Source organism: Oryctolagus cuniculus, chromosome X, assembly GCF_051225735.1.
Source record: "Oryctolagus cuniculus isolate XC-2025 breed Fujian yellow rabbit chromosome X, ASM5122573v1, whole genome shotgun sequence".
In the NCBI taxonomy this organism is placed as follows: domain Eukaryota; kingdom Metazoa; phylum Chordata; class Mammalia; order Lagomorpha; family Leporidae; genus Oryctolagus; species Oryctolagus cuniculus.
This window is the reverse complement of record NC_142888.1, coordinates 30388180-30414214: the sequence shown is the minus strand read 5'-3', so window position 1 is coordinate 30414214 and position 26035 is coordinate 30388180. Positions and strand designations below refer to the sequence as shown.

Sequence of the window (26035 nt, the reverse complement as noted above, 5' to 3'; positions counted from 1 at the left end):
GAGGCCAAAGTTCAGAATGAACTCTGTGGTGCTATTAGAGATACCAGTATGAAGTCATGTTTGTTAATTCTGTTTTAAGTGACGATATCACACTCACACTTATTTTTGCTGTAGATGAAATTAGAAGATTCAGAAAGGAGGGCATGATTTTAACTTTTATATCATATCCATATCCATTTTAAATGTCAACGAAGCTATGTAGATTTTAATATGTATGCTGCTAAAACGTAACTATAGATGTTTGTATGCATGTGCTTAGTACTCATACATGTATTTCCTAGTTCTGTCTGCAAGTTATGACATCCCAGTAGCGATGGGTACACCCGCCATCCAGATCTTGATTTCTAAAACCATTCTTTCATAAAAGGAACCAGGGATCCTAGGAGAAATAATTAAGTGTTGGCCTGAGGCAGAGAAAATACAAGATGAGCCTGGAGCTTCTTGTGGCTCCAGAAAGTTAGGAAGTGCTCAAATGAAGATGGGAACATGTCAGAGGTACACAGGAGCCAGTGCGAAAGAGCTCTCGGTGACCAAAGCCGCAACAATTTGAGCAACAAGTAACAACAGAATTGGATTGTAACTGCTCAAATCAAATAAACATGATTCCACGCTGGTACAAATGACTGAATACATACAAAGAGAAGGGACAAGTATGCCTTACAGAATTCCAAGTAATATCCACATGGTTATTACCCCTTCTGGAACTGGAGCTTAAGTCTCTCATCTGGAGTGTTGGTTTAGACTTGGTGACATTCCCAGAGAGAAAAGAGTACAGAAAGGAGGTAATAGTAACTTTCAAGTAGAGAAAAATGATAAATATCACCTTAACCAAAAGACCAAGGTCAAAATCACCAGTGATAAGTTATGTGATATCATGTGATCGTGGTGAATCTGATAGGAAGAGAAGGGAATTTTACCTCTGCAGTGTTCTTTCCCAAAACTCGTAACTCAACATCCATTTAGTCAGGAGAAATCTACACCACAAAAACCCATACTCAGAGACATTCTGAAACACTTTGATTTTTTTTTTTTAATGTGATGGTTAATTTTATGTGTCAATTTAGTTGAGCCATGGTGTCCAGATATTTGATCAGCTTAATTCTGGACATTCCCATGACGGTGTTTTCGGATGAGATTAACATTTTTATTGATGACTTTTCAGTTAGTAAGTAGATGGCCTACCATAGTGTAGGGCCTCACCCAGTCAGTAGACGGCTTTCTAGAACAAGGCTGACTGCCCCTGAGCAACAAGGGATTCTGTAGGCAGAGCAACCCTTCCCCAAGTCTCCAGTCTGGGGCCTACCCTGCAGATTCTGGACTCACCAAGCCTGCCCAGTCATAGGAGCCAATTCCTTAAAATGAATCTCTCTCTCTACAGACGCTCCTCAACTTACAATAAGGTTACGTCTTGTTCAACTCATTGTGAGCTGAAAATATTGTAAGTAAAAAATACATCTAATGTACCCAACTTACTGGACCTCATAGCTTAGCAACACAGTACAGTGTAGAGCACTGATTATTTACCTTTGTGACTGTGTGGTTGACTGGGTGCTGGGGCTCCCAGTATCCTACCTCAAATCGTGGGCCCAGTAAAAGATGGAAATTCCAAGGAGGGCTGCTACTGGATGTGTGTTGCTTTCCTCATCCCATCACAAAGTTGAAAAATTGTTCAGTTGAACCATCCTAAGTTAGGAACGGATGTATATTCAGAGTTATGCAACCCTAACCACAATCCATTTTAAAATATTTTCATCATCTCCAAAAGAAATCATGTACCCTTTAGCCATTAGCCTACTTTGGACATTTTATATAAGTGGAGTTATGTAATGTGTGGTATTTTGTGGCTGGCTTTTTTCACTTAACATAATGTTTTCAAGGGTCATCTATATTGTAGGATACCTCATTCCTTTTGGGGTGAATGGCTGAATACTGTTCCATTGTATACATGTATCACTTTTATTTACCCATTCATTGGTTGATGGACATTTTTGCTTATGTCTGCCTTGGGCTATTATGAATGATGCTGCTATGAATATTTTGTTTAGTTTTAAGTGATTCAGGATAGCAAAAAGAATATACAAAGAAGGTGGTAAATAAAAGATAGGTCAAGCAAATGTGGCAAATTGTAAGCAATTGGTGAATCTGAATAAATTCATCTGTTATGTAATGTCTGATAATATTCCTTGTTCTGAAATCTATCCTATGTGAAAATAGAAAATATAGCCAATTCAGTTTTTTTTTTTTTTCTGAATGTTATCTCTGTGTGTGTTGTGCGTGTTTGTAATAGGTATGCATTTCTCAGGCCTGGAAACACATGCATAAGAAATACAATATTTTTTTTCTTCCTCTCCTCCCTTCTCCCACCCCCTCTCCTACCTTTGGAGCTGCCACAAAGCAGTCTGATCTGGGGCAGAAGAGTTTCTCTTTTTCTTTGAGTAAGACTTAACCATCCTAAATATTTATGCACCTAATCAGACAGTCCCAAAGTACATGAAGCAAAACCTGATAGAATTCAAAAGCAAAAATGGACAAATCCACATTTATATGAGTATTTCAAAAAGTTTGTAGAAAAGGGAATTAAAAGTTGAGTTTATTTTGGTGCAAAAATTTTTGAAATCCATGCATAAAAGAGGTCTTCACAAAGCTCATGAAAAATACACATTATGCATGGAGCTCAAATTTTTTGCCCTAAAAACAAGCATCTTTTCATTCCATTTCTCCATGAGCTTTTTGCAATGCCCTCATAGGGAGCGACATCAGCACTCCTCTCGCTGTAGTCAACAGAGCAGGTAGACAGAATCTGCCAGAATACAGGACGTCTTCAGTACAGCAGAAAAGCACACACACAAGAGTGCAACCGCCACCACCATACTAACAGGAACTCCCGAGAGCCAGGTACTACCTATAGTTAAGCACTAAAACACAGAAACCATGTGCCCAAAAGGTTTTTTTTTTTTTTAAAGTTTTTCCTCCAAATGTTTATTTTCATCTACTTAAAAGACAGAGAAAGAGAGAGCGAGCGAGCTATCTTCCATCTGCTAGTTCAGTCCCCAAATGCCTGCAACAGCCACTTAACAGTGAACCAGAAGATGGAAGCGCTCTCTCTGCCTCTCCCTGTCTTTCAGATAAATGAATCTTTTTTTTTTTTTTTTTTTTTTTTTTTTTAAGACTGCATCTAAGCCGGCGCCGCGGCTCACTAGGCTAATCCTCCACCTAGTGGTGCCGGCACACCGGGTTCTAGTCCCGGTCAGGGCGCCAGATTCTGTCCCGGTTGCCCCTCTTCCAGGCCAGCTCTCTGCTGTGGCCCGGGAGTGCAGTGGAGGATGGTCCAGGTGCTTGGGCCCTGCACCCCATGGGAGACCAGGAGAAGCACCTGGCTCCTGCCATCGGATCAGTGCAGTGCACCGGCTGCAGCGGCCATTGGAGGGTGAACCAACGGCAAAGGAAGACCTTTCTCTCTGTCTCTCTCTCTCACTGTCCACTCTGCCTGTCAAAAAAAAAAAAAAAAAAAAAAAAAAAAAAAAAAAAAAAAGACTGCATCTACAAATTTACTTTTGGAAAAAGAAAATGGAAATAGGAGCTCATGCAAATGGTTCGCTCTAGATGGCGGGCAGAAGCAACTGAAGGTGAAAGAGCCAGACACTTTCATACAGTTTTGCGTTTTGCATTCACTGTTGCCTATGTTGGAAATCAGGGTAACAGGAAAACATAAATATTTCCACTTTCTTTGTCCAAAAGTAAATCTGTACACTCTTATTTCCATCTTTGAAAGTCTATTTAAATGGCACGGGGCAAATGGCACAAAGCACCACTGTGAAGGGAACACACACATGCTGGGCTGTGGGGTTATACATCTGTTTTCTCCTGTATAGGTATTTTCTATGACAACGTGAACTGCTCTTAAAATAAACAAGAAATTTCTACTGTTAACCAATGTACTAGAAAAAAGTATCTATCTATCCATATATATATATATAATTGATATATATAAAATTGGTAATAAAGCCAGACAAGAGTATAACTTAAAAAAAAAAAAGATTTCCTTTAATTATTTGAAAATCAGACAGAGAGAGAGAGAGAGAGAGAATATCTTCCATCTGCTGGTTCACTCCCTAAATGCCCACAACAGCCAGTCTGAAGCTGGGAGCCCAGAACTCCATCCAGATCTCCCATATGCATGGCAGGAGCCCAAGCACTGCTTTCCCAGGCGCATTAGTAGGGAGTTGGATCAGAAAGTGGAGCAGTCACATGGGCTGCAGGCATTGCAGGTGACAGCTTAACCTGCTGCGCAATGATGCTGGCCCCATAAGAAACTTTTTTTTTTTTTTGACAGGCAGAGTGGACAGTGAGAGAGAGAGACAGAGAGAAAGGTCTTCCTTTTGCCATTGGTTCACCCTCCAATGGCCGCCATGGCTGGCACGCTGCGGCTGGCGCACCGCGCTGATCCGAAGGTAGGAGTCAGGTGCTTCTCCTGGTCTCCCATGGGGTGCAAGGCCCAAGGACTTGGGCCACCCTCCACTGCACTCCCTGGCCACAGCAGAGAGCTGGCCTGGAAGAGGGGCAACTGGGACAGAATCTGGCGCCCCGACCTGGACTGGAACCCGGTGTGCCGGCGCTGCAAGGCGGAGGATTAGCCTAGTGAGCCGCGGCGCCGGTCTCCATAAGAAACTTTTGAACAGTGCTTCTGTACACCCTCAATCTAATGATTCAATGATTGCAGAGACATTGTAAACATCAGCAGGCTTATGGTAGGTAATAATATTGGATATTGTAATTTTGAAACTTTCACATTTATTGTAAGATAAAGCCAATAAAGACATTAATGCTATAAAGAGGCAGGACTTTGCCCATGTGTAATGAAAAGCCTGTACTACGAAATGTGAATTTACAGTACCAGCACGGTTGAGTGTGTTTGTACCCTCGTGGCCTTGAAGGAGCCCTGATGGTCAGCCTGAGGCCTGAGCTAAAGTAAACAACATCCTTAAGACGAACCGCCTGCCTGTTCTCGCCCGGCCTGACTCTGTCACATCTCTTTACCTTGCGCCTGGCATATTCAGAGCGCCTGAGAAAGTCCAGGTGCAGTTAGTTTAGCCGAAGTGCACCTTCGTCTGACTTACTGTAGAAACACTTGCTACTGATGGCGTCGAGCTATGCCTTTCCAAAGCCCCTCAACTAAATTTCATCCTATGTAACCCTAGATCTGTCCCCGTTCTTCAGTCTCCGGGCACCTTTCACTGGTTCCTCTACTCTGGATCTTTACAAATGAAATATGATTTTTTCTTTTAAATGAACGCTGTCTCCAATACAAGGCTTAGGAACAGTGACATGAGAGTAGCAATCCACATACTTAGCACCTAGATCTTGGTTTCCAAATACCATTGTACACTAAAAGGAAATGAAGTTCTTCGACAAACAGTTGATCCTAGCACTGAGGCAGGAAAAACGGGCGAGAAAGTGAGCCTGGGATACTTTGTTGTACTAGAAAGCATAGAGTTGATAGATTCATGAGGGGTGTCAGCTTGAGACAATTTGAGCATTAAAAAAAAAAAAAAGTTGTGACTGTGCTTGGTTTGTGAAACTTTGGGGAAAATCCATGGGGCTGGCATTGTGGCACAATGCCGACTTCCCATATGAGTGTGAGTTGTGGAGTCCCGGCTGCTTCACTTCTGACCCAGCTCCCTGCTAATGCAACTGAGAAGGCAGCAGAAGATGGTCCACGTGCTTGGGCCCCTGCACCCACAAGGGAGACCCGGAAGACGCTCCTGGTGCCTCACTCCAGCCTGGCCCAGCCCCAGCCGTTGTGGTCATTTGGGAAGTAAAACAGTGGATGGAAGATCTCACTCTCTCTCTGTGTAACTCTTTCAAGTAAATTTTTAATTTTTTTTTTTAAAGAAAAATTCAAGAGTTCATAGGAACACTCACAGGAAAAGAGAAAATAGCAGTCTTCTTTGGGAAAGAGTACCAGCTATGAACATAAGGGGGACAAGAGAAGTAAAAAATTCATTTTCAGGAAAGGCAGCCCCAGGCTGGGCAGAGTGGGATCTGGGCTCTCCAGCACCATTTTCCCTGAGACTCGTGGTGCAGCCATGGCAAAACTGCAACCTGGAGCTGGCGGCCTGTTTTGTTATTGCTCGGATGTGGACGCCAGCACCAAGGACTGTCTATTGCAACAGACCACGCCACAAATTAAGGATCTTCAGAAGTCATTGGATGGGGCTGGCACTGTGACAAAGCAGGTAAAGCCGACACCTGCAGCGCTGGAATCCTATATGGGTGCTGGTTCGAGTCCAACTGCTCCATTTCCAATCCAACTCCCTGTTAATGGCCTGGGAAAGCAGCAGAGGACAGCCAAGGTCCTTGGGCTCCTGAACCCATGTGGTAGCCTCAAAGCAGCAGCTCATGGTTCCTGGCTTTGGATCGGCCCAGCTCTGGCCATTGCAGCCATTTGGTGAGTGAACCAGCGGATGGAAGATCTCACTCTAACTCTGCCCTTCAAATAGTTAAAATAAGCTTCCCACAGTGGCAACTCAGACTCTGGGGGATTCGGCCACGGTGGAGTCGCTGTTGCCGATGTGCACAGTGCTTGTGAAAGATGGGAAAAACTGGCAGGGAAATTTGTGAAGAAGCCTGCGGGTGGTAAAATGAAAAGTCTGGCATTTATTCCAGATCCTGATGGCTACTGGATTGAAATTTTGAATTTTAACCAAGTGGCAGCTATCATTTAATTCTGCAGGAATGGTCCTTTGAGAGGTCAGAGATAAGAAAGGAAACGTGATTCCAGATACTCAGCTCTCAGGAGCCTTTGGGGATGATGCATCAGTCTCCATCTGAATTATTCGTAATTTCATGCTTTTAGCTATAGTCCCAGGACTTTAGGGAACAGGCTGCATTTGGCTTCCTTTGTTTCCTAAATACTGCTTCTCCTCAAGTCTCCTCTTGAATCGTTTATATACTAAAAAACACATTTACCATGTTTTTGTTGTAGTTGTCTTCTTGGGCTGCAGTTCCTCTGAAATAACTTTTCATGATTCAAAGTAAAGAACACTGAACAAAAATATAACTTCAAAGAAAATTAGCATTTTCAATCCCCACTTCAGTAAAAAGTGAACAATAGGTTCAAATAATGAAGTACAATGTTGAGGACAGGACATTTGCGTAGTGTCAAAGTACATCTCCCACAGATCACTTATCCTGAAAGTGGAAAACATATCTTTAGGGTGGAAGTATTGTGCAGTCACTACCTCAACCAACTAATCAAACAGCATCACAAAGACTGGGACAATCTGACATAATTTGCCTCCTGATGGGACACAATATCAGGTCTACATCATCTATGTTAAATATCACTTAAGTTAAATGCTAATGAAACATGAATACAGAATGCTGGACAGTCTCTACACAGCAGTGTCTTCGACTCTTATGTCAATGTCATAAAGAACAAAGGAAAGATGGCAGTTAAAAGACTAAATAGAAATAAAAAGCCAGCCAGGGGGTTTGACCTGGTGATTAAGACACTTGTGTCCCATATCGGAATGTCTGGGTTTGATACCCAGCTCCAGTTCCTGACTCCATCTTACTGCTAACAACATAGACCTTGGGAGGCAGCAGTGACAGCTCAACTAGCTAGCTAGCTAGGTAACCAGCCATCCACAAGGGAGACCTGGATGGAGTTCCTGCTGTGGCCTTTGAGGAATGAATAAACCAGTGGATAGGAGTGCACTTTGTCTCTCAAATACTGCATAACTTTTTTTCAAAAGTGTTTATTATTCATTTTTATTTACTTGAAAGGTAGTGACGGAAAAGGAGAGCCCAGAACTCCATCTGTGTGTGGCAGGAAGCTGGTTTGGAAGCAGAGGTGGAGCTGGGAGCCTAACCTACTGCACCACAAGACCTGTCCCCATCATCTTGATTGGGTTTTGGATCTAAAAATATTTTTTGGAGACAACTGAAGTAATTTTAATTTGAATTGGATATTAAATTACATTGGAATTATTCTTAGATATGTAATGGCATTTTTTTAGAATCTGAATTCTTACTAAATATATGTTGAATATTTAGGGGATCAACCATCATGAAACTTGCAATTGACTTTTAAATGGTTCATTGATAATAGTAAAAATAAAAATGTTATCTGTCTGCAGAATGTCAAAGAGAAAGCAAACATGAAAGAAATCAGAGACAAATGGTTTATAAAGTTCCGAAATGGAAAATCTGCAATATTAGAGGGCAGGCTGGAGGCCACCTCTGGGGAGGCTGGAGGGTGCAGCCATAGGACAAGGGCAGGGGAGTGGCACTGGGGCACTAGTAATATTATTTCTTTACCAGGCAGGAGATAACTTAAAAATGTATTCTTTTATGTCATAAATAATGTGAATAATTGAAGGACTGAATTGGGAGGGGAGTAAAAAGGTGACAAAAACAACAAATGGTGGGGGGAGCCAGGTGGAGGGGGAATCAAGCACAAAAGGCAAGTTTCAGACATGAGCATCTCAGGACCTTTCAGGGTTAAGTAGCAGATGAGCCACTGTTCACCCACAGCTCTTCGTGAAACTATCAGCAGGCTGAACTTTTCTGGAGGGGCAGACGGAGACAGTTTTACAAAGGAATTCTAATTCATGGACTATGAACCCCATCTGATTTCACATGACTTATGATGGGCTAACCTGCAGATTGATCAGTATTTTAAGAGAGAAAGTGACAGTGGTTACCATGGATAGGAGGCTGGGGAAATGGGGAGATGCAGGTCAAAGGATACAAAGTAGCAGATATGTAGGATGAATAAATTCAGAGACCTAATGTACAACACGAGGACTAAAGCTAAACAAATTGTACTAGGGATTTATGTTAAATAAGTCGATTTTAGCTGCTTTTCTCTGAGATGACAGATGTTAATCTATTTCACTATTCATTTTACTATCTACATGTATCCCACAACATCATGTTGTAAACCTCAAACATACATAATAAAACATTTAAAAAGCTATAGACTTGGTATACAGCAACTGTAACTTCAAATCTTTGATTCTTTGTATTTGTTTTACTAAAAATTTTGATGCATAGCTGTCTCAGTTTCAAACTTGCCCTCCCAAATATTTTCAGTACCTTAACCTGGAACACCTTGCTGATAATAGATCATAGATTGGGGTACTGATTTCCATTTATTAAACTTCTTCCCTATTATTACATTCTTCCCTACCTGCAGTCATCTCAAAAGTTGTACCCGATGAGTACACTGCATACATTTAACAACACTGAAACCACCTGTGTCAAGTTTTCTAGTCTAGTTTCACTCTGCCAAACGTTTAACCCTACTACAAAGTAGGGCACTAAAGTTCATGCTTAAGTATGAACTAAAAAAGCCTACAAAATCAATGGATTCACTCTCCTCTTCAACGGATGTTGAATCTAGGCATTTCTGGAAAGTGGGTGTGATTCCGAGTATTATGTTAACCTTATCTGAATTTAATAAGGCCATCACACAAACGGTTATAATTTAAGTACATTAAGATAGTCCTATGTTCTATCTATGTCTTCTGAGAGCTAAAAAATACAAATTATAAAAGATGTTAAGCTGATGAAAATAGTTCTAGGATTTGCTTATCTAAGTCTGCTTCACAGTAAAGTTGACAGATTTGATTTCTATTTCTTAATCTCTACTCTTTCAAAGACTAAGCTCTCCAACAAGCATTATTCTTGACATGTAATCCAAATATGGATTATACTAAATTTCTCTTAAATATCTGATAACTTATATTAATCCTGACAATAAACTACCTTAAGACCATAGAAAATAAGATACTGTGTCAGTAAAATAAATCAGAACATGCTAAGAAACATTTAGGGGGCTAGGGCTTGTGGCACAGTGGGTAAAGCCGCTGCCTGAAGTGCTGGCATCCCATATAGGTGCCGGTTCAAGCCTTGGCTGCTCCACTTCTGATCCAGTTCTCTGCTTGGCCTGGAAAAGCAGTCGAAGATGGTCTAAGTTCTTGGACCCCTGCACCAGTGTGGGAGACCCAAGAAGCTCCTGGCTCCTGATTTTAGATCGGCCCACTTCTGGTTGCTGCAGCCATTTGGGAAGTGAACCAGTGGTGGAAGACTGATCGCACTCTGCCTCTGCCTTTCTCTCTCTCAAATAAATAAATAAATCTTAAAAAAAACGAAAAAATATTAATGGTTAAACATCCTAAGCAGCACTTAGATAAACGCATACTTGCTCCATAACTAAGAGATTTGGAATTACTTCCTTCTGAAATTATGATTGCTGCTAGTCAACATTCAATATTTTATCAAATTAACTAAATGAATAAAACAACTCTATGAAACAGCACTTGATTAATGCTATCACTAGAACTTCTCACCAGGTAGGATTGATTATAAATTTTCTTTAGTCATATATGTAAACAGCCTGTCTATGCTTCTTCTGTAGTAACATCCCCTGTAAAATTCACAGAAAGAACCATATGATGAAATGAGAGTATGTGCCAAATGCTTCAGAAAATAGAGATAAATGCCAGGTATACTAACAAAACGTGCTGTTTTTCTAGTGTTAGGGAATTTGCAGACCCCCACCCCATGATGATATTGCAAGCAGGAAAGCATGAGATTTCAAACTTGCCTAACATTAAAAAATAAGTCTCTTAATTTATTTGCATTCTAAAATAGAGCCCTTCATTCTGAATTCCCTTTTCCATATAAAATGCTACTAAGAAATATATAAGATTCATCAAGCCCATAACATTCCTTTTAAAATCTTAAGTTCAATCACTGTTTGCTTTCTACTATTATACTACATTTTGGCAGCAATTGTTTATTGGTCTGTCATTGCAGTAATTGCAACTTAACAATAAACCAGTCTGACATTTTAGGTCTTGAAGATACATACCATATATATTTCTTTAAAAATAATCATACTTTTGTAGGCAATACTTTACAGTAGACACCTCAAAAATCTACCATAGATGTGAAACTTAAAACGAGAAAAATTTAAGTTCTAAATCTTTATACATATATATCCAGATTTCTATATATATTATATATACATACATAAGTATATATAAAATATATATAATCAGATTTGAAAATGAACAAAAACTGGGCACTGTACATAAAGTCTTTTTAAAACTCAAACAATAGAAAACTCTTTAAACATTAAACAATTTTAATAAAAGTTTCTGTACAATGCTAAGCAGTTTTATTTACACATAGAAAATGTAATAGGAGTAGTGTTTGAAATTACAGAACTCCTTAAAATTTCAATGGCAGGTAAATCTGGAAAAAATAACAGCATTCCATTCACAAATATTTTCAAGCAATAAATATGTATTTATAAATAGTGTAAATTTACATCAAGATTAGAAACAAAAATCACAAATCTGAAGTTTTTATTCCTTAGTCTATGTGCAATCCGTTATCTTTGTGACTTGGCTGTTAATTTTTTTAAATGTTTTATTTAGGAACCAAAAGTGTAACCAACATGGTTTCAAAACAAGACAGAAAAAACATAAAAGTAGTAAAAAAGTTTCTTACCTAACTTTTCACATTAAAAAAAAGTTGACCAAAGAAAGACTTAAAATTGCTAACTACCTTACAAAGAAATGACCAGCTAGGCTAGTATTTTTTTTCCAAGGAAAATTCTGAAAGGGGAAAAGATAGATGAAAACAAATTCTTCAGCCCAGAAATAGAGAAATATAAAAGAGGTTGTCTTCAAGTCAGTAGTCTGTATGATGTTGCCAGTTTTGTCAGATATATACAAAACATGGAAATTATTATTTTTTTTCTGAAGTTCAGCTGATCAGCTTTGTGAGAGTCCTGGAGTAGGAGTAGTACTCTCCTCCATCCAGTTGGTTGACACTCCGCACTTGGAAGGTTGCATAGACACAGTTTTCAGCCAGCAGCCTTACGAGATAGCTACAAAAACCAGTGGTGCAGAACTGGGATACTTCCTGAATAGCAGAAAAGGTCTCATTTAATGTCAATGGAATAATATCAAGATGAGGCGGATGGTAACGGAGGAGCCTGAAAACAAAAGCAAGTTAGGTTATTTTGGTATACAAATCATTAGCTGTGTTCTCTAGTTCATGGCTACAAACATACAGTCTACTTATTTTTATTTTGAAAAGATTTATTTATTGGAAAGTCAGAGTTACACAGATAAGAAGCAGAGAGACAGAGACAGAGACAGAGAGAGGTCTTCCATTCTCTGGTTCACTCCCTAATTGGTCACAACGGCCGGAACTGTGCTGATCTGAAGCCAGGAGCCAGGAGATTCTTCTGGGTCTCCCATGTGGGTGCAGGGGCCCAAAGACTTGGGCCCTCTTCACTGCTTTCCCAGGCCATAGCAGAGAGCTGGATCGGAAGTGGAATTGCCAGGACTTGAACCAGCGTCCATATGGGATGCTGGCACTACAGGTGGTAACTTTACCAGCTATGCCACAGTGCCAGTCCCACAGTCTACTTACTAAGTTAAGAAAAATAATTCTCAAGAAAATTCATTAGCCAGCTATACAATATAAAAGTACAACTTCTGTTACTGTCTCCCACCTGGCCAATTCTCCTGTAAGTCTGAGACCATTACCCTAATCACTGTGCTTGTAATTTTCTGTATGTCCCCACCAATTAGTCAAAATTCTTGGAATGGGGCCGGTGCTATGGCGTAGCAGATAAAGCTGCTGCCTGCAGTGCTGGCATCCCATAAGGGCACCAGTTTTGAGTCCCAGCTGCTCCACTTCTAATCTATCTCCTGTTATGGCCTGAGAAAGCAGTGGAAGATGGCACAAGTCCTTGGGGATCCAAGCTCCTGGCTCCTGGCTTCAGATCTGTCCAGCTCTGGCTGTTGTGGCCATTTTGGGGGTGAACCAGTGGATGGAAGACATCTCTCTGTCTCTCTGCCTTTCAAATAAATAATTCTTTAAAAAAACAAAACACTCTCGGAACATTATTAAATTTATCATTTCTTTAGATTGCTTTTAAAAAAAGCCTTTTAGAAAAATAATTTATCAGTTACACTTTCACTAGTGAATGCTTTTAGATACCATCTTGGATAATATATTTTGTTCAACATGTCCAGGTATTTTTCTTTGAGCAATCTTGAGGATTGTTCAAGTGAAAATACCAGTTTCAAAAAGTCAGTTTTCTCATCTCAAATGTGAGAGAGAAAAGTATTGGAGGAAATCAACAATTCATAATTGTGTCTGTGTTTCTATTCACAAAGCTATTGATCTGCTAGAGTGAAATGATTCCCCTTAAGCATCTGCTGTTTGAAATTTAAAAAATTGTGGGCCGTTTAAGTATACCTGAATTTCATTAGGTCACACAACATACCAGGAAGCTAAGTTCCATCAAATATTTCCATGAGGTTAATACTTCTGACAAAAACAGAATTTTACATAAATATCATTAGCTTTAAAAGAAGTGCATTTAAAAAGTTACTGATTAGTGTGGGCACTAATAATCTATGTATACAAACATCAACTGAGATCAAGTGACATAAAGGATATGATAGCGTTCTAAAGCACAGAAAGATTTTCAAATACAATTTCTGTAACATAAGTTAAGCTGGTCTCACACAGGAAGAAAAGAAAAAACGATATTGCCACTTTCTTTTTTTTTTTTTTTTTTTTGTTTTGTTTTTTTTTTGTTTTTGTTTTTGTTTTTGTTTTTGGACAGGCAGAGTGGACAGTGAGAGAGAGAGACGGAGAGAAAGATCTTCCTTTTGCCGTTGGTTCACCCTCCAATGGCCGCCGCGGCCAGCGCGCTGCGGCCGGCGCACCGCGCTGATCCGATGGCAGGAGCCAGGAGCCAGGTGCTTTTCCTGGTCTCCCATGGGGTGCAGGGCCCAAGCACCTGGGCCATCCTCCACTGCACTCCCTGGCCACAGCAGAGGGCTGGCCTGGAAGAGGGGCAACCGGGACAGAATCCAGTGCCCAGACCGGGACTAGAACCCGGTGTGCCGGCGCCGCTAGGCGGAGGATTAGCCTAGTGAGCCGCGGCGCCGGCCTGATATTGCCACTTTCATAGAAATAAATGCTTGCAAGTAGAGGAGTGGGTAAAGATAGGAATACTCCCTCAGGCAGTACCTAAGCCAAAGGAAAATTTAAATCTTTCATTACATCCTACTTATCAGGTGGCAGAGTAAACAACACTGCTTCACAACCCAGCTAACTATGTACGCACATGGTGATTTTACTTACCAATGTAAATTGGTCATAGACTTGCATCAGGTCCTCCATTTTGTACTGTTCTAGCACCACAAAATTTTCCAGGTTTCCACTTGTTTTTCGTGCACAATCTTGGCAATGTACTATGTAGGTCTTTCGAGAATTACTCTCATTAGTGACAAAAAGCAGATCAAAAACCTCCACCTGTTTTATACAAGAGAAAACTGCATTCAACAGATAGTGGTATTCCTTGTACTGCTTTAGTATAATCATGGGATTCTACTTCAATGGATATGTGGACAGTATCCTCTGATAAAGAATAGGTACTAAGAAAACATGACTATGTCCAAGAACTTTTAATAGACCAGGTTTATTTTACACCAAAACCCATACATGGGTGGTAATATATATTTAGAGGAGTGACCTACAGGAATGCCATCCATACTCATGACAACTACTGGCAAAGTCTAGTTCAAAAGTTTGATGAAGATTAACTTATTTATTCTTGTTTTAAATCCAAAACATACAATCAGATGCCAGTGATTATTATTTTCCTTTGACTTCTCCAGAACAGTGCTCACCACTGGGTACTGCATACAAATGCACATCTTCCCCACAGACTGAGCTCCTTGAGAATGAAGACCATGTGTTATGCATCTGTACTTTGCCAGTGCCTAGTGCTTTGGCAAACCTCAAAAAGATACTTGTTGATTAAAATCTGATTATTTCACAAATGAGGAAACAGTGACAATGGATAGGTGTTCAGTTACAAGCTTCATGTTAAGGAGTTTGAGTACAAATAAAATGTATATTCTTGAACATAGTGTCATTTCAGAAATAATACCTCTACCTTATACAGAAAGATGAGTGAGTTGCTAGGGCTCAAGCAGGATAAGAAACAACATGGTGGGACAGAGGTCTTTTTCAAATACTAGAAAGCTTATTATACATCTGTTTTTATGAGATGTAACACACATAACTGGAATCTAGCTGATCTCCTAATGACTTACTTTGGCCAGGTTTTACAACATTAAAAAGACTTAATGGTCACTGCCAAAACTAGAGAATTTTCAAGGTTTGAAATATATCTTCAATGTGTATCGTTCAGTTTTCTTCAATATTAGAAAATTCTCATGATCTTATGGTCTCTTTGAACAGTTATATTAATTAAATCCCAGAGTTCACCATATTTTCCATTACTCTCAACGGGCAGCAACTTGAACCTATTCAGCTGAACTAAAAAATGTGAACATTCAAACTTGTCCTTGTTTTTCCCATGCAATTATCTTGATTTTACCTTTAAAATTCATTTTGAATTCTCCCTTCTTTAATATTCCCATGGCCACATTCTAGCCTAGGTGTCTCACTTAAGATCACTGCAGTAACTATGTCTCTGTCCTCCTTCATCAATTTTCTCTCTGAAACACATCCCTAACTTAGTTGTCTGCTCAAAAGCTTTTGATGGTTTCATCATTCACCTGAGATCATCCTCGGAATAAATATCAAATTCCTTAAAATCATTCAAGATGTGCTGCAAGCTACATATCACCTAGACTTATGAGTAGAATTTGCACAATCTATGTTTCAGTCACATTGGACTACTTACCCTTTTCTGAAACCACTTCATTTTCCCACTCCCATGTTGTTGCTATAAACCATGACAGAGAACCTCCGATTTTGACCTTTTTCAGTATGCAAAAATCAAATTCATCCTTCAAGGACAGACTCAAATGCTCACACTCTTGTGAATTCTTATACCAACTACTAGAAGGGAAAACTAGGTCATCTCCTCACCTCTTTGTTATCGTAACAGCTAGCAAGTTCAACTTCACATTCATCATAGTTTCATGTACTTACAACTGGTTCTTCCTAGTTTTTTTTTTTTTTTTCCTCACAGTATAATTTAAGTTCCTTCAAAGCACACATCACATCTGTGTTCCTGCTCCTCTTAGAAGCCTTTGCCACAGGACGAGATTGACAAATGTATTGTGAATTGCACCAGACAGGGATGAATGCTGATCCACACATACTGCATACTGAACATTCACTTGCATATACTGCACTACAATGGAGTTTATTGGCATCTGTGTACTTGTATATCTAGATGATTCCCAGGTTACAACCTCTGACTAAACTTCTTGCTCAAAATCTTCTGATAAAGATCCACCAGACAAATGGCTCTGAAGTGGGTATTTTTAAGGTTAATTCAGTTAGTGAATACAAGGTTAGTTATGGTAAAACACTAAAGAGACACTCCAAGTGAAGGAGTAAGGGGCTTTACAAAGCAACTGGGGGTAAGAATAATTACTTACTTCACAAATGCTGCAGTAATGCGCTGGTTCTTCTTTTGTCCGTCCATGCCATATAATCTCTTTTCCTGCAGCAATGAGAGCTTCCCTCAACATCTGGCACTGTTTCAGAGTTCTCAGAAGACAATACCTATTGTGGAGGAAAAATTATTTGTGACCAGCAACTGAATATTGATTATCTGTAGTATAAAAGATATACCAATTAGAAATAATGCCAAGAGACTTGTTTCTAATGTCTATGACTTCATAATTGTTCTTTTATCAATTTCTAATATTAAAAAAGGCAATGTTCAACAGATCTGATGAAATAATAGTAAATCATTTAAAGTTGAGAATTGGTATCTGAATATCAAAATATAATGATCCTATAGTAAAAAATGTTCCTGCTTTATGAGTTACTAATTTTGGCTCTTACTTGGGCAAGTCAGTTAACCTCTCTTTGAGAGTCAATTCCTTTGAAATTAGGGGTCTGAATTCCAGATGTGAACTGCTATGATTCTAGTAGGGCAGGAAGACACATTATTTCTAATACTACCTAGACACTCATTAACAGCCATCATCCATATAGTTTCTTTTCAAACTCTTGAGTCGTTAAGTAGAAAACCATTTACACAACACTGCATAATACAAAACTGGTTTAATTACAGTGCTAAAGAAAAAACCCGCTTGTTTCTTTATTTTTCACTTGAAGATAACACAGTAGAATACATTTTATGAACACAATTGGACTTTTCTATAATTTATACTTTTTCTAAACTCATACTTATGATGCTAACAACATAAATTCACATAATTTCTGCTGATTTTCCTATAGTTTGCTGTCATTATTTGGAATTGTCTGCTAAATTTTTCTATTCTCTGGGAATCTTAATGGTTCAGGCTCTTAATTTGAATAGAGAAGTTGGACTAGATGATCTCTCTAAGACTTTTCAGCTCTAAAATCTGGAGACAACAAAAATACCCTAAAGAAAATTAAATGGGCTTAGCAATTGAGTGCTGTCTTGAAAGCAAAGGTTTTGTCTATTTTATTCATACCATCTACTCACTGCCTAAGACAGTGCCCAGCATAAAGTAAGTACTCAGTAAGTAAACATTTGTCTACTAAACAACTAAAATTCTAAGTAATAGAATAATTATATTAATTTAAATTCCCTTGTCATTGTAAATTGCTAGGTCAAAGTACAGTTATTTATCAAAATCCATGTATAGGTTAGAATCTGCTAACTCAAATAAAATACTAACTTTATAGTTGCAAGGCAATTCCTTAAGTATCATATTCAAAGGATTTCATTCTCAGTTTGGCTTTAGTAATTCTTGCATGTTTAATTTATTTATAAACATGCATGTTTAACTTATTTAGAAACAAAAATAATGCTTCAGACTGGGACTACCTGTCAAACTAGGATAGATACCTGTGTGTCTGCATGTGCACAGGGTGCTGGGAAAGTAACAAGTAAAAATTCAGATCATGGCAAGAAGAAAGACAATAGACAAAATTCAGACTATGCCTCCAGCTCTTTAACAGCACCTGTCCCCCCCCCCCCTCCATGTCCCATACAATAAATCTCTGAAGGCACAGAACTTACTGAACAAGCTCTCCAAGTAGGGCTTCAAAATGAGGTCTCTTTAACCAGAAAATAATGCCCCAAACTCTGCAGATACCTTTGAAAGATTTGCAAACTCAATTGTGTTCCCACATGGGCAAAAAAACAAAAATAATAAAATATAAACAATACATAATAAGAACCAGACTGAAGTGATTTGGTATTTCACATACATAACAATTCTGTGTAGTGAGGTTATCTCTACTTTACAAATTGGGAAACAGGGGCTCAACAAGCTAAATTTGTATGTCATAGAGTATTTAAGTGATTGAGCTAGGGGTTTTTAAAAGGCAGAAAATCTTCCCTCAGACTATACTTTTTTTTTTAATCTCTTCTTAGGTCTTATTCTTATCCATTCCTTTTCTTCTCTTGTGAACATTAGATTCCAGACTTTACTCAACAGGTTTTTTTTTTTTTTTTTTTTTGAAGCAGAACATTAGATGTGTGGGGTATTATTCCACACTTTACTAAGTAAATGAATTTTTATCTCCAATACTACTGACTACTTTGACAGACTGCAGTTTCTAACTTACGGTTAGTCTGATAATTTCATCTAGCAAAAGGCAGTAAGTATACTATTTCCCTGCAAATAACATAGGGTCAGAACTAAGGTTATTAAGAGTAAACGGTAGCCCATGAGTAGTATGTTTCTAGAATCACAGCCCCAGAATTTTTATTTTCTGTGGCACTGAAATCTTACAAAAGTAACAGCTCCACTAATCTTATCTGAAAATGACTTTCGAAGTGTGGTTTTTCCTTGTCGTCCTATCTTTCTTTAATACTGAACGTTTCTGTTCTTTCCCATGTTCATGAAGTAGAAGTCAGAACAAAAAGGGAATTTAGAGAGATAGAGGTTCTTATGAAGTCTACAACAATGAGTAGGTCTTAAAGAAAGGATATGAATCAATCAAAGGACAGGAAAAATAAATAAAAGATTTTGGCCAAGGATGCTAGAGAAGATAAAGATATAATATACAAGATTTGATTTAGTAACATGTTCTGCTTTGATTAACCCCAGAATTTGATTTTATATTGATAATGCGTGAGTGTATTAAAAAGCTAAAAATGTCAAATAAAATCAGGGTTCTCATTTGCTCTTTATTTTAATTTTGCTGAATTTAAACAACTTATAGCAATTTAAAACAAATTTGCTCAGCAGAAATTATTCACAAAACGTCTAGCAGATGATGGAAAATGCTATCTTGCACACACACATTTTAAGAACAAAATGATTTCTACAACTATAACAGCAGAGAATTCCTTAGTTTTTAAGGATCAATATGGTTTCAGCACCCAAATTCTATTTTTAGTTGTTGGATGAAAGACTACCACAAAAGGGGAAGGGATTAAAGACAGCTCTAACTTGGGAGAAAAAACCATGAGGAATAAGCCGACTGAAGACTTGACATATAGGACATTATACAATACAATCTAAGCCAACCAAAACTGATGAGCAAAGATAAAGCCTAAAGAGAGCGAATTTAGAGAATGACTTCACACAGATTTTAGAATGAAAATGTGCAGTATAGTCACAAATTAATAATTAGACAAAAGATAAATAGACATATTATGTTATGGATACCAAAGCTTAGAGAGATCATGTTCAGGTGAGAGAAGGTGGAAGTCACAGAAGTTTTTACACAAAAGATGAAATTTCTGAATTTGAATACATTAATTTAGATATGAGCAGGAAGGCAAGGTGTGGGGGTGGTGGTGAAGGTTAACTTCTATGCACAAAGAATGCCATGAGGTGGCAGTATGTGGGTTACTTAGGAAACAAACAATTGTTGGAACAAGATTTAATCTTGCGATAAAGTTTCTGGGCAGAATAAGATCAAGGCCATAATGATACTACATCAAAATTAAGATACTGTTTTGACACTGTAGGGGCAGCTTGACTAAGTTTCTAAATATCAGTGTGGACACAAATGAAACATGGGTTAATATGACACCTTAACAACCATAGTCACTAAGAAGTTGATGACAAACTAAAGAATACCAAGGGGCCCGTGCTGTGTTGCAGTGAGTCAAGTCCTGCTCTGACAGCAGCATTCATATTGGAGCACTGGATTGAGTCCTAGTTACTCCACTTCTGGTCCAGCTTCCTGTTAATATGCATGGAAAAGCAGCAAGTGGCCCACTTACTTGGGCCCTTGTCATCCACATGAGAGATCCTGATGTAATTCCTGCTTCTTGGCTTTGGCCTGGTCTAGCACTGGCTTTTGCAGCCATTTGGGGGAGTGAATCAGTAGATAGAAGCTCTGCTAGGCTGACAGTCACTCTCCCTCTCTCTTGCTCTGCCTTTCAAATAAATAAACCAAAGGAAGAGCAGATCAGACCGGACCAAACCAGACCACACCAAGAAGTGCCTTGCCGACTCAGCCTCATCTTACTCAAGAACTATGCAGGTAGAGGGAGCAAACGTATGAGCCCTCAAAAAACTCTCTTGTTCCCTATCACTCCAAGGTCACATTCTTCCAGGAAAGCAGGGAGTATCTGCATGTCAATAAGCACCTAATAATTTCATTTAAACCAACCACATGGCTGAAAATCAAGGTCTCAGTCAATGATAAAATGAGTATCTTAAAAACTTTAGATTCCTGGATAGAAAAAAAAGAAGTATGAAAGCAAATATGCATTAACCATGAGAATGCAGAGTTTTAGAATCTTTAGATTTTATTGAGTTAATGTCCAAAAAAAGCATTCTAGATGAAATCCTACAGTACTAGGATCTATGTATGCTATTATGGATTGGTCTTTGCGGCAATACCATTAACTACTCAAAGTTTGGAAGAAATTCTGTTCTATCATGAGGACAGATGGCTGTGACCAAAGAGTTGTAGAATATCTCATTTAGCCATTTAAAACTGGTAATCAAAGGGAAAAAGGACTTAATGCCTAAGTTTGCTTTAATTTACATTTAAAAATTCTGCACTTGTGATATAGTGTGTATTATGTAGATAAGGTAATAATCTATAATATATGTAAAAGAAAATGGAAAAATCCAAAAATTCTTATTTCTCAAAGAGATCTAATCTTGTCCCTAACTTGACTAATCATAAAATTTTAATAGGTCACTGTGAAAGAGATTCCAAAGTTCTTCCCATAGAACTGTGACTTTACTTGGCAGGAACAAAGCCTGAAATCTACTTAATAAGCGTTCCAAGTGATTTCTGTGATTAGGCAGATAAGAACTAGTGCTAATCTCACTTAATAAGTGAAAAAATTAAAAACAATGTCTAAGATTTGTAGCAATATTTTTTGATAGCCAATAATAATACCAATTTCACAAACCATTATGTTTTTATGATTAGAGCCTTAGGAGATCACAGTGAGATGGCTGTAGAGTAGGCAAAAGCAGATTCAACTTAAATTGCCTGGGTTCAAATCGCAACTCCACAACACACTTCTTATTCTCCATGCCTCAGTTTCCTCAACTGTAAAAAGGGGCTAACTTAGCTTATAGTGTTGTTATGAGAATTACATGTTATACAAAATGCTTAGCAGTGCCTGGCAGTAAGTGCTCAATAAATGTTAACATATTACTTGAACTTGACTATGTTAAAATAATTAATGCTCATAAAAGTTACATTAGAAAGATATAATTGGGGCCAGCGCTGTGGCATAGTGGGTAAAGCTGCCATCTGCAGTGCCGGCATCACATATGGGTGCCGGTTTGAGTCCTGGCTGCTCACTTCCGATCCAGCTGTCTGCTATGGCCTAGGAAAGCAGTGAAAGATTGCCCAAGTCCTTGGGCCCCTACAACCACGTGGGAGACATAGAAGAAGCTCCAGTCTCCTGACTTAGGATAGGCACAGCTCCGACCGTTGTGGCCATCTGGGGAGTGAACCAATGGATGGAAGACCTCTCTCTCTGTCTCTGCCTCTCTGTAACTCTTTCAAGTAAATAAATAAATCTTAAAAAAAAGAAAAAGATATAATTATTAGTCCCATTTTGCAGAAAAGGAAGCAAAGGCTAATAGTATTTTTCCACGCCCCCCAAATCAATGATTGGAAGGCAGACGACACTCCAGACAACACAGTGCTGCTCTTCCAGTAATATTTTACTGACATATTAAGTAGCACAGACTTGATAAGACTTAGGAAAATAAAACAGGAAAGGCTAATAATGAACACATAAGTGACTGCACATACATAAAAGACAAAAGTGAAAATAAGTAACAGTGTACTCATTAGACAGTACATTTAAAAACTGAAATAATAACAAAATGATATGCCAAGAAATTAGGTTTGTTGGAAGTGCCTTTCATTGCACTTGGTATTGCTGAAGTTTTAGAGAACTTACACTCAATTATTGGGTTATTTATTATTAGTATTTTTAGAATATTTAAGTATCTGGCATAGCACAGGGAAGTTAATAAGATAATACATAGTCTGAAAATTAACTTTATATTTCTCAACATACTACCTGAAATGCATTCCTCCTAAATCTAAGACTTGAACTGATATTGAACTTTTCAGAGAAAAATACATTACTTGGTATTCTGTTTTTGATATATTTTAAAATTTACTGGACTATTTATTACAGAGATTTAAGTGGAACTATCAAAGTTACTGGCAGAAAAAACAGTTTCCAGTGTGACAGAAACATAGTTTCATTATATTAACTTGCTAAGAATGCAGCATGAATCCAATAATTTATACCACCTTTGCTGAGGATAGTTTTAGCTACTACTAAAATTAACCTATTCGATTGTACCTAGAAGTCTTATTTATTATGAAAGCCTGTTACCCACAAGGAAATTTCATCAGTACCAATAGTCTCGGGAGCTCATCTGCTGCACTATCATTTGCTTCTTTCCAAGGGAAATGTATTAGCAGTTAACAGGAATAGTTGAATGGTAAAACCAAAATACTATGTGAGTCTTAAAGTGAAGCAAGGAGTCTTAGCATTTTACAGGAAGTAAATACAGGTCAAAGTAATGTTATCTCAAATATCTGAAAATGAGAATCATGAATTTGCAGAGTGAGAGTTTCCTTTAACTCCCAATCAACCAGTTTTTTTTTTTTTTTTCAAATTAAAACCACAGGCTAAACACTGTAAATTTCAACCAAAATGGATTAAAAAGCAACAATAATTTTCCCACCTTAATTTTAAGTCTTAAAGTATCTATGTTGTAAAATTTAATTCATTCAGGATCCACTCATGAAAATATCAATCAAACGGTTTATACTGGAGTGGGGGTTAATAGTTGTTGTTTAAAAAATTTGTTCCAAATAAAAATATGAGAAAACAAATCCAAAATGTGGAACTCTACACAGAATAAAGGACTGATGTCTTAAAAAAAATGTAATGAAAAAAGATTTTCATGGATTTAAGAGACTAAAGAAGATACAACAACAATGTACAGAATTCAGGGCAAACCTTGATTCAATTTGGAATAGGACAGTAGGGTGAGGAGAGACAAAAGCTAAAAAAAAAAGACATTTATCAATAGTTGGGGACATCTAAATGTAGACTGTATGTTAGGTGACACTACTCAATTTCCTACATGTTAGATATGATAAGTGGCACTGTGGCTATAAAGAGAAAATATCTTTATCCTTAAATGATGTAGGATGAAGTATCTGAGGTGACATTCCATAATGTCTGCAAACTACTACTTACTATGACTCATCCAAAACAGTGTGTTTGACTATATGTGAATATACAAAGTGCTAAGGAAATGTGGCAAAAACTTAACTGATGAATACAGATGAAGTTTATACAAGTATTCATTGTACTATTCTTTCAACTTTTTGTCAGATTTAAAAATTTTCAAAGTAAAAGTTGGGAGGAAAAAAGTATAAACAAGTTGGGGTAGGGTGTAGCAGTGTTTTATATGTAAATTTCACCTATTTTGAAGGAGAGTAAGACATCTTAACATGGAAAAATTGTCCTAGTTGGATGAATTTAAGGAAGTGATCAGTAGCTTAAACTTCCAAGTCTTCCTTAATAGATTTCTTTGTGTGGGCAATTCTCTACTTTAAAAATAGCAAACAGTTCTGAAAACTCAACAGCCAACACTTTAGCAGTGATTACCTATCAGCTAGCTGAGAGCTACAAATGTCTCTCAGATTCCTTCTCTAAGCAACAGAACTGTACACCATCTGGTTGCTTAATAGAAACTTTAACTTAAACCTCACAGGAAGAATTCAAGTTCTCTATGTCTAAAGCCAGCCAAACTGGTAATTATCATTCCTTACACCTAACCCACTTCCTCTTCGTTCATTCCTAATTTCATCAAGAAACCCAAGTCACACCACAAGGCTTAAGCCAAAGACTGAAACAGTTTATTTTGCCCTCTAACCTTTGTCTCCTCTTACCCATAAAGCAATTCCATTCTAATGTAGCCTCTAAATCTGTCTTACATTTAATGCTATTTCTGTGCTGCCAAGCAATAACACACAAGTCTGATCACTGTTAAAAATATTAAAAATTGTAAAGTCTTCTCAGTAGCAGTTATTGCCAAAATGAAGTTTAACTGAAATTTTTAGCAACCAAAGCTTTAATGTATACTTTTCAGTTAACATGCAAGAACAAAAAAGGCTTAAACTTGAAAGAGACACTTAAGAATTTTGTCTAAAGAGGGAGAAGCTATGTTCATTGCAATATGTTTATGTTCTTTTAAGCAGTTAAATGAAATCCAAACAAGGTTATGCAGTAAGCTCCCACTAAAATTTTCCTAAGGAGTCACGCTGTGAACTTTTAAAGTCAAGTTCACTGTATTTTGAAAGAAATGATCAAGATAATGGATGTTCTTTTGACTCATGCCAGTGTAGGAGGTATTTGGAAAAATGTGAAGTACAATATGAAGGTTAACGTATTTTTGTAAAATGCCTTGGTTGTAAAAATTGGCAGAGATTTACTACGTGACTTCAGAAAAAGGACTTTATGGAATTGCAGGGCACTTAAAGAACCAACTTGAAATTCAAAGTGCAAAAACAAAATGAAAAAAAAAAAAAACTTATAACTTGTCACTTAACTATGAAAACCTAAAAAAAAACAAAACAAAAAAATTAAATCCAATATACACTGTAGATTCAGTGTTTAATTACTTAAAAAATTCAAAGACCAAGTTAAAGAAGATTGTATATTTTCTACATTCTACTTGTTTAGCTGACAAATACTATTATTCTTATAATCAGCGTATACAGAATTAATGCCGTATTAAAAGGTAATTCAGGGGGCCAGCACTGTGGTGTAGCAGGTAAAGCTGCTGCTTGCAGTGCCGGCATCCCATATAGGCGCTGATCCAGCTCTCTGCTGTGGCCTGGGAAAGCAGTAGAAGACGGCCCAAGTGTTTGGGCCCCTGCCCACGCTTGGGAGACCGGGAAGAAGCTCCTGGCTCCCGGCTTCGGGTTGGCGCAGCTCTGGCTGTTGCAGTCAATTAAGGAGTGACCCAGCAGATAGAAGACTCTCTCTCTCTGCCTCTTCTAGTCTCTCTGTGTAACTCTGACTTTCAAATAAATAAATCTTAAAAAAAAAAAAAAAAACCCAAATAATACATTCTCTAAGCTCTCCTGACCCTTTTTTTAAATTAAATATCTCCAAGTCTGTCCCTAATTTGTGCGTTCCTGTTCCACCCAAGGCAATCACAAACACTAGGTAGAAGACTCCCTCACCAGTCAGCATCTTCTAAAAAGCTCTATCCCACCATTTAACTGGCTCCTCAAAAATTGCCCACAATGAACTCATGTGTCACAGAGTCATCTAAGTGGTTTCAGAGAAGATATGGGTGTCAATCCTAGTTCTACCTCTAACTGGATGAAGTGGGATGCTGGGAGGAGTAACTAAGATACAGTCTGAGAAGCTCTTTGCTCAGTACTTGAACTAGCATTATGCATAAAACCAGCTAGAATTCAGACTTAAAAACTCAAAGGGTCTTTGATTCAGTCATTTTCTTCTCATCCACAAGTTTATTCTATTTAACAGCCAGAGAGATTCTGATGAAGCACCAACTAG

General features: G+C 38.1%; 1 protein-coding gene across 12 annotated transcripts in view; it reads right to left on the bottom strand.

Annotated features, from left to right (window-relative positions):
- Positions 1–10791: 10791 nt before the first annotated feature.
- Positions 10792–26035, bottom strand: part of KDM6A (lysine demethylase 6A) — a 194788-nt gene continuing 179544 nt past the window's right edge. For all 12 annotated transcript variants that reach the window (XM_051827032.3, XM_051827033.3, XM_051827035.3 and 9 more), the window contains 3 exons: positions 16470–16596; positions 14191–14361; positions 10792–12016 (listed from right to left, as the gene is read on the bottom strand). In XM_051827032.3, coding sequence (XP_051682992.2) covers positions 11987–12016; positions 14191–14361; positions 16470–16596 — 328 coding nt within the window. In that variant the 3' untranslated portion in view covers positions 10792–11986. The remainder of the gene's footprint in view (positions 12017–14190; positions 14362–16469; positions 16597–26035) is intronic.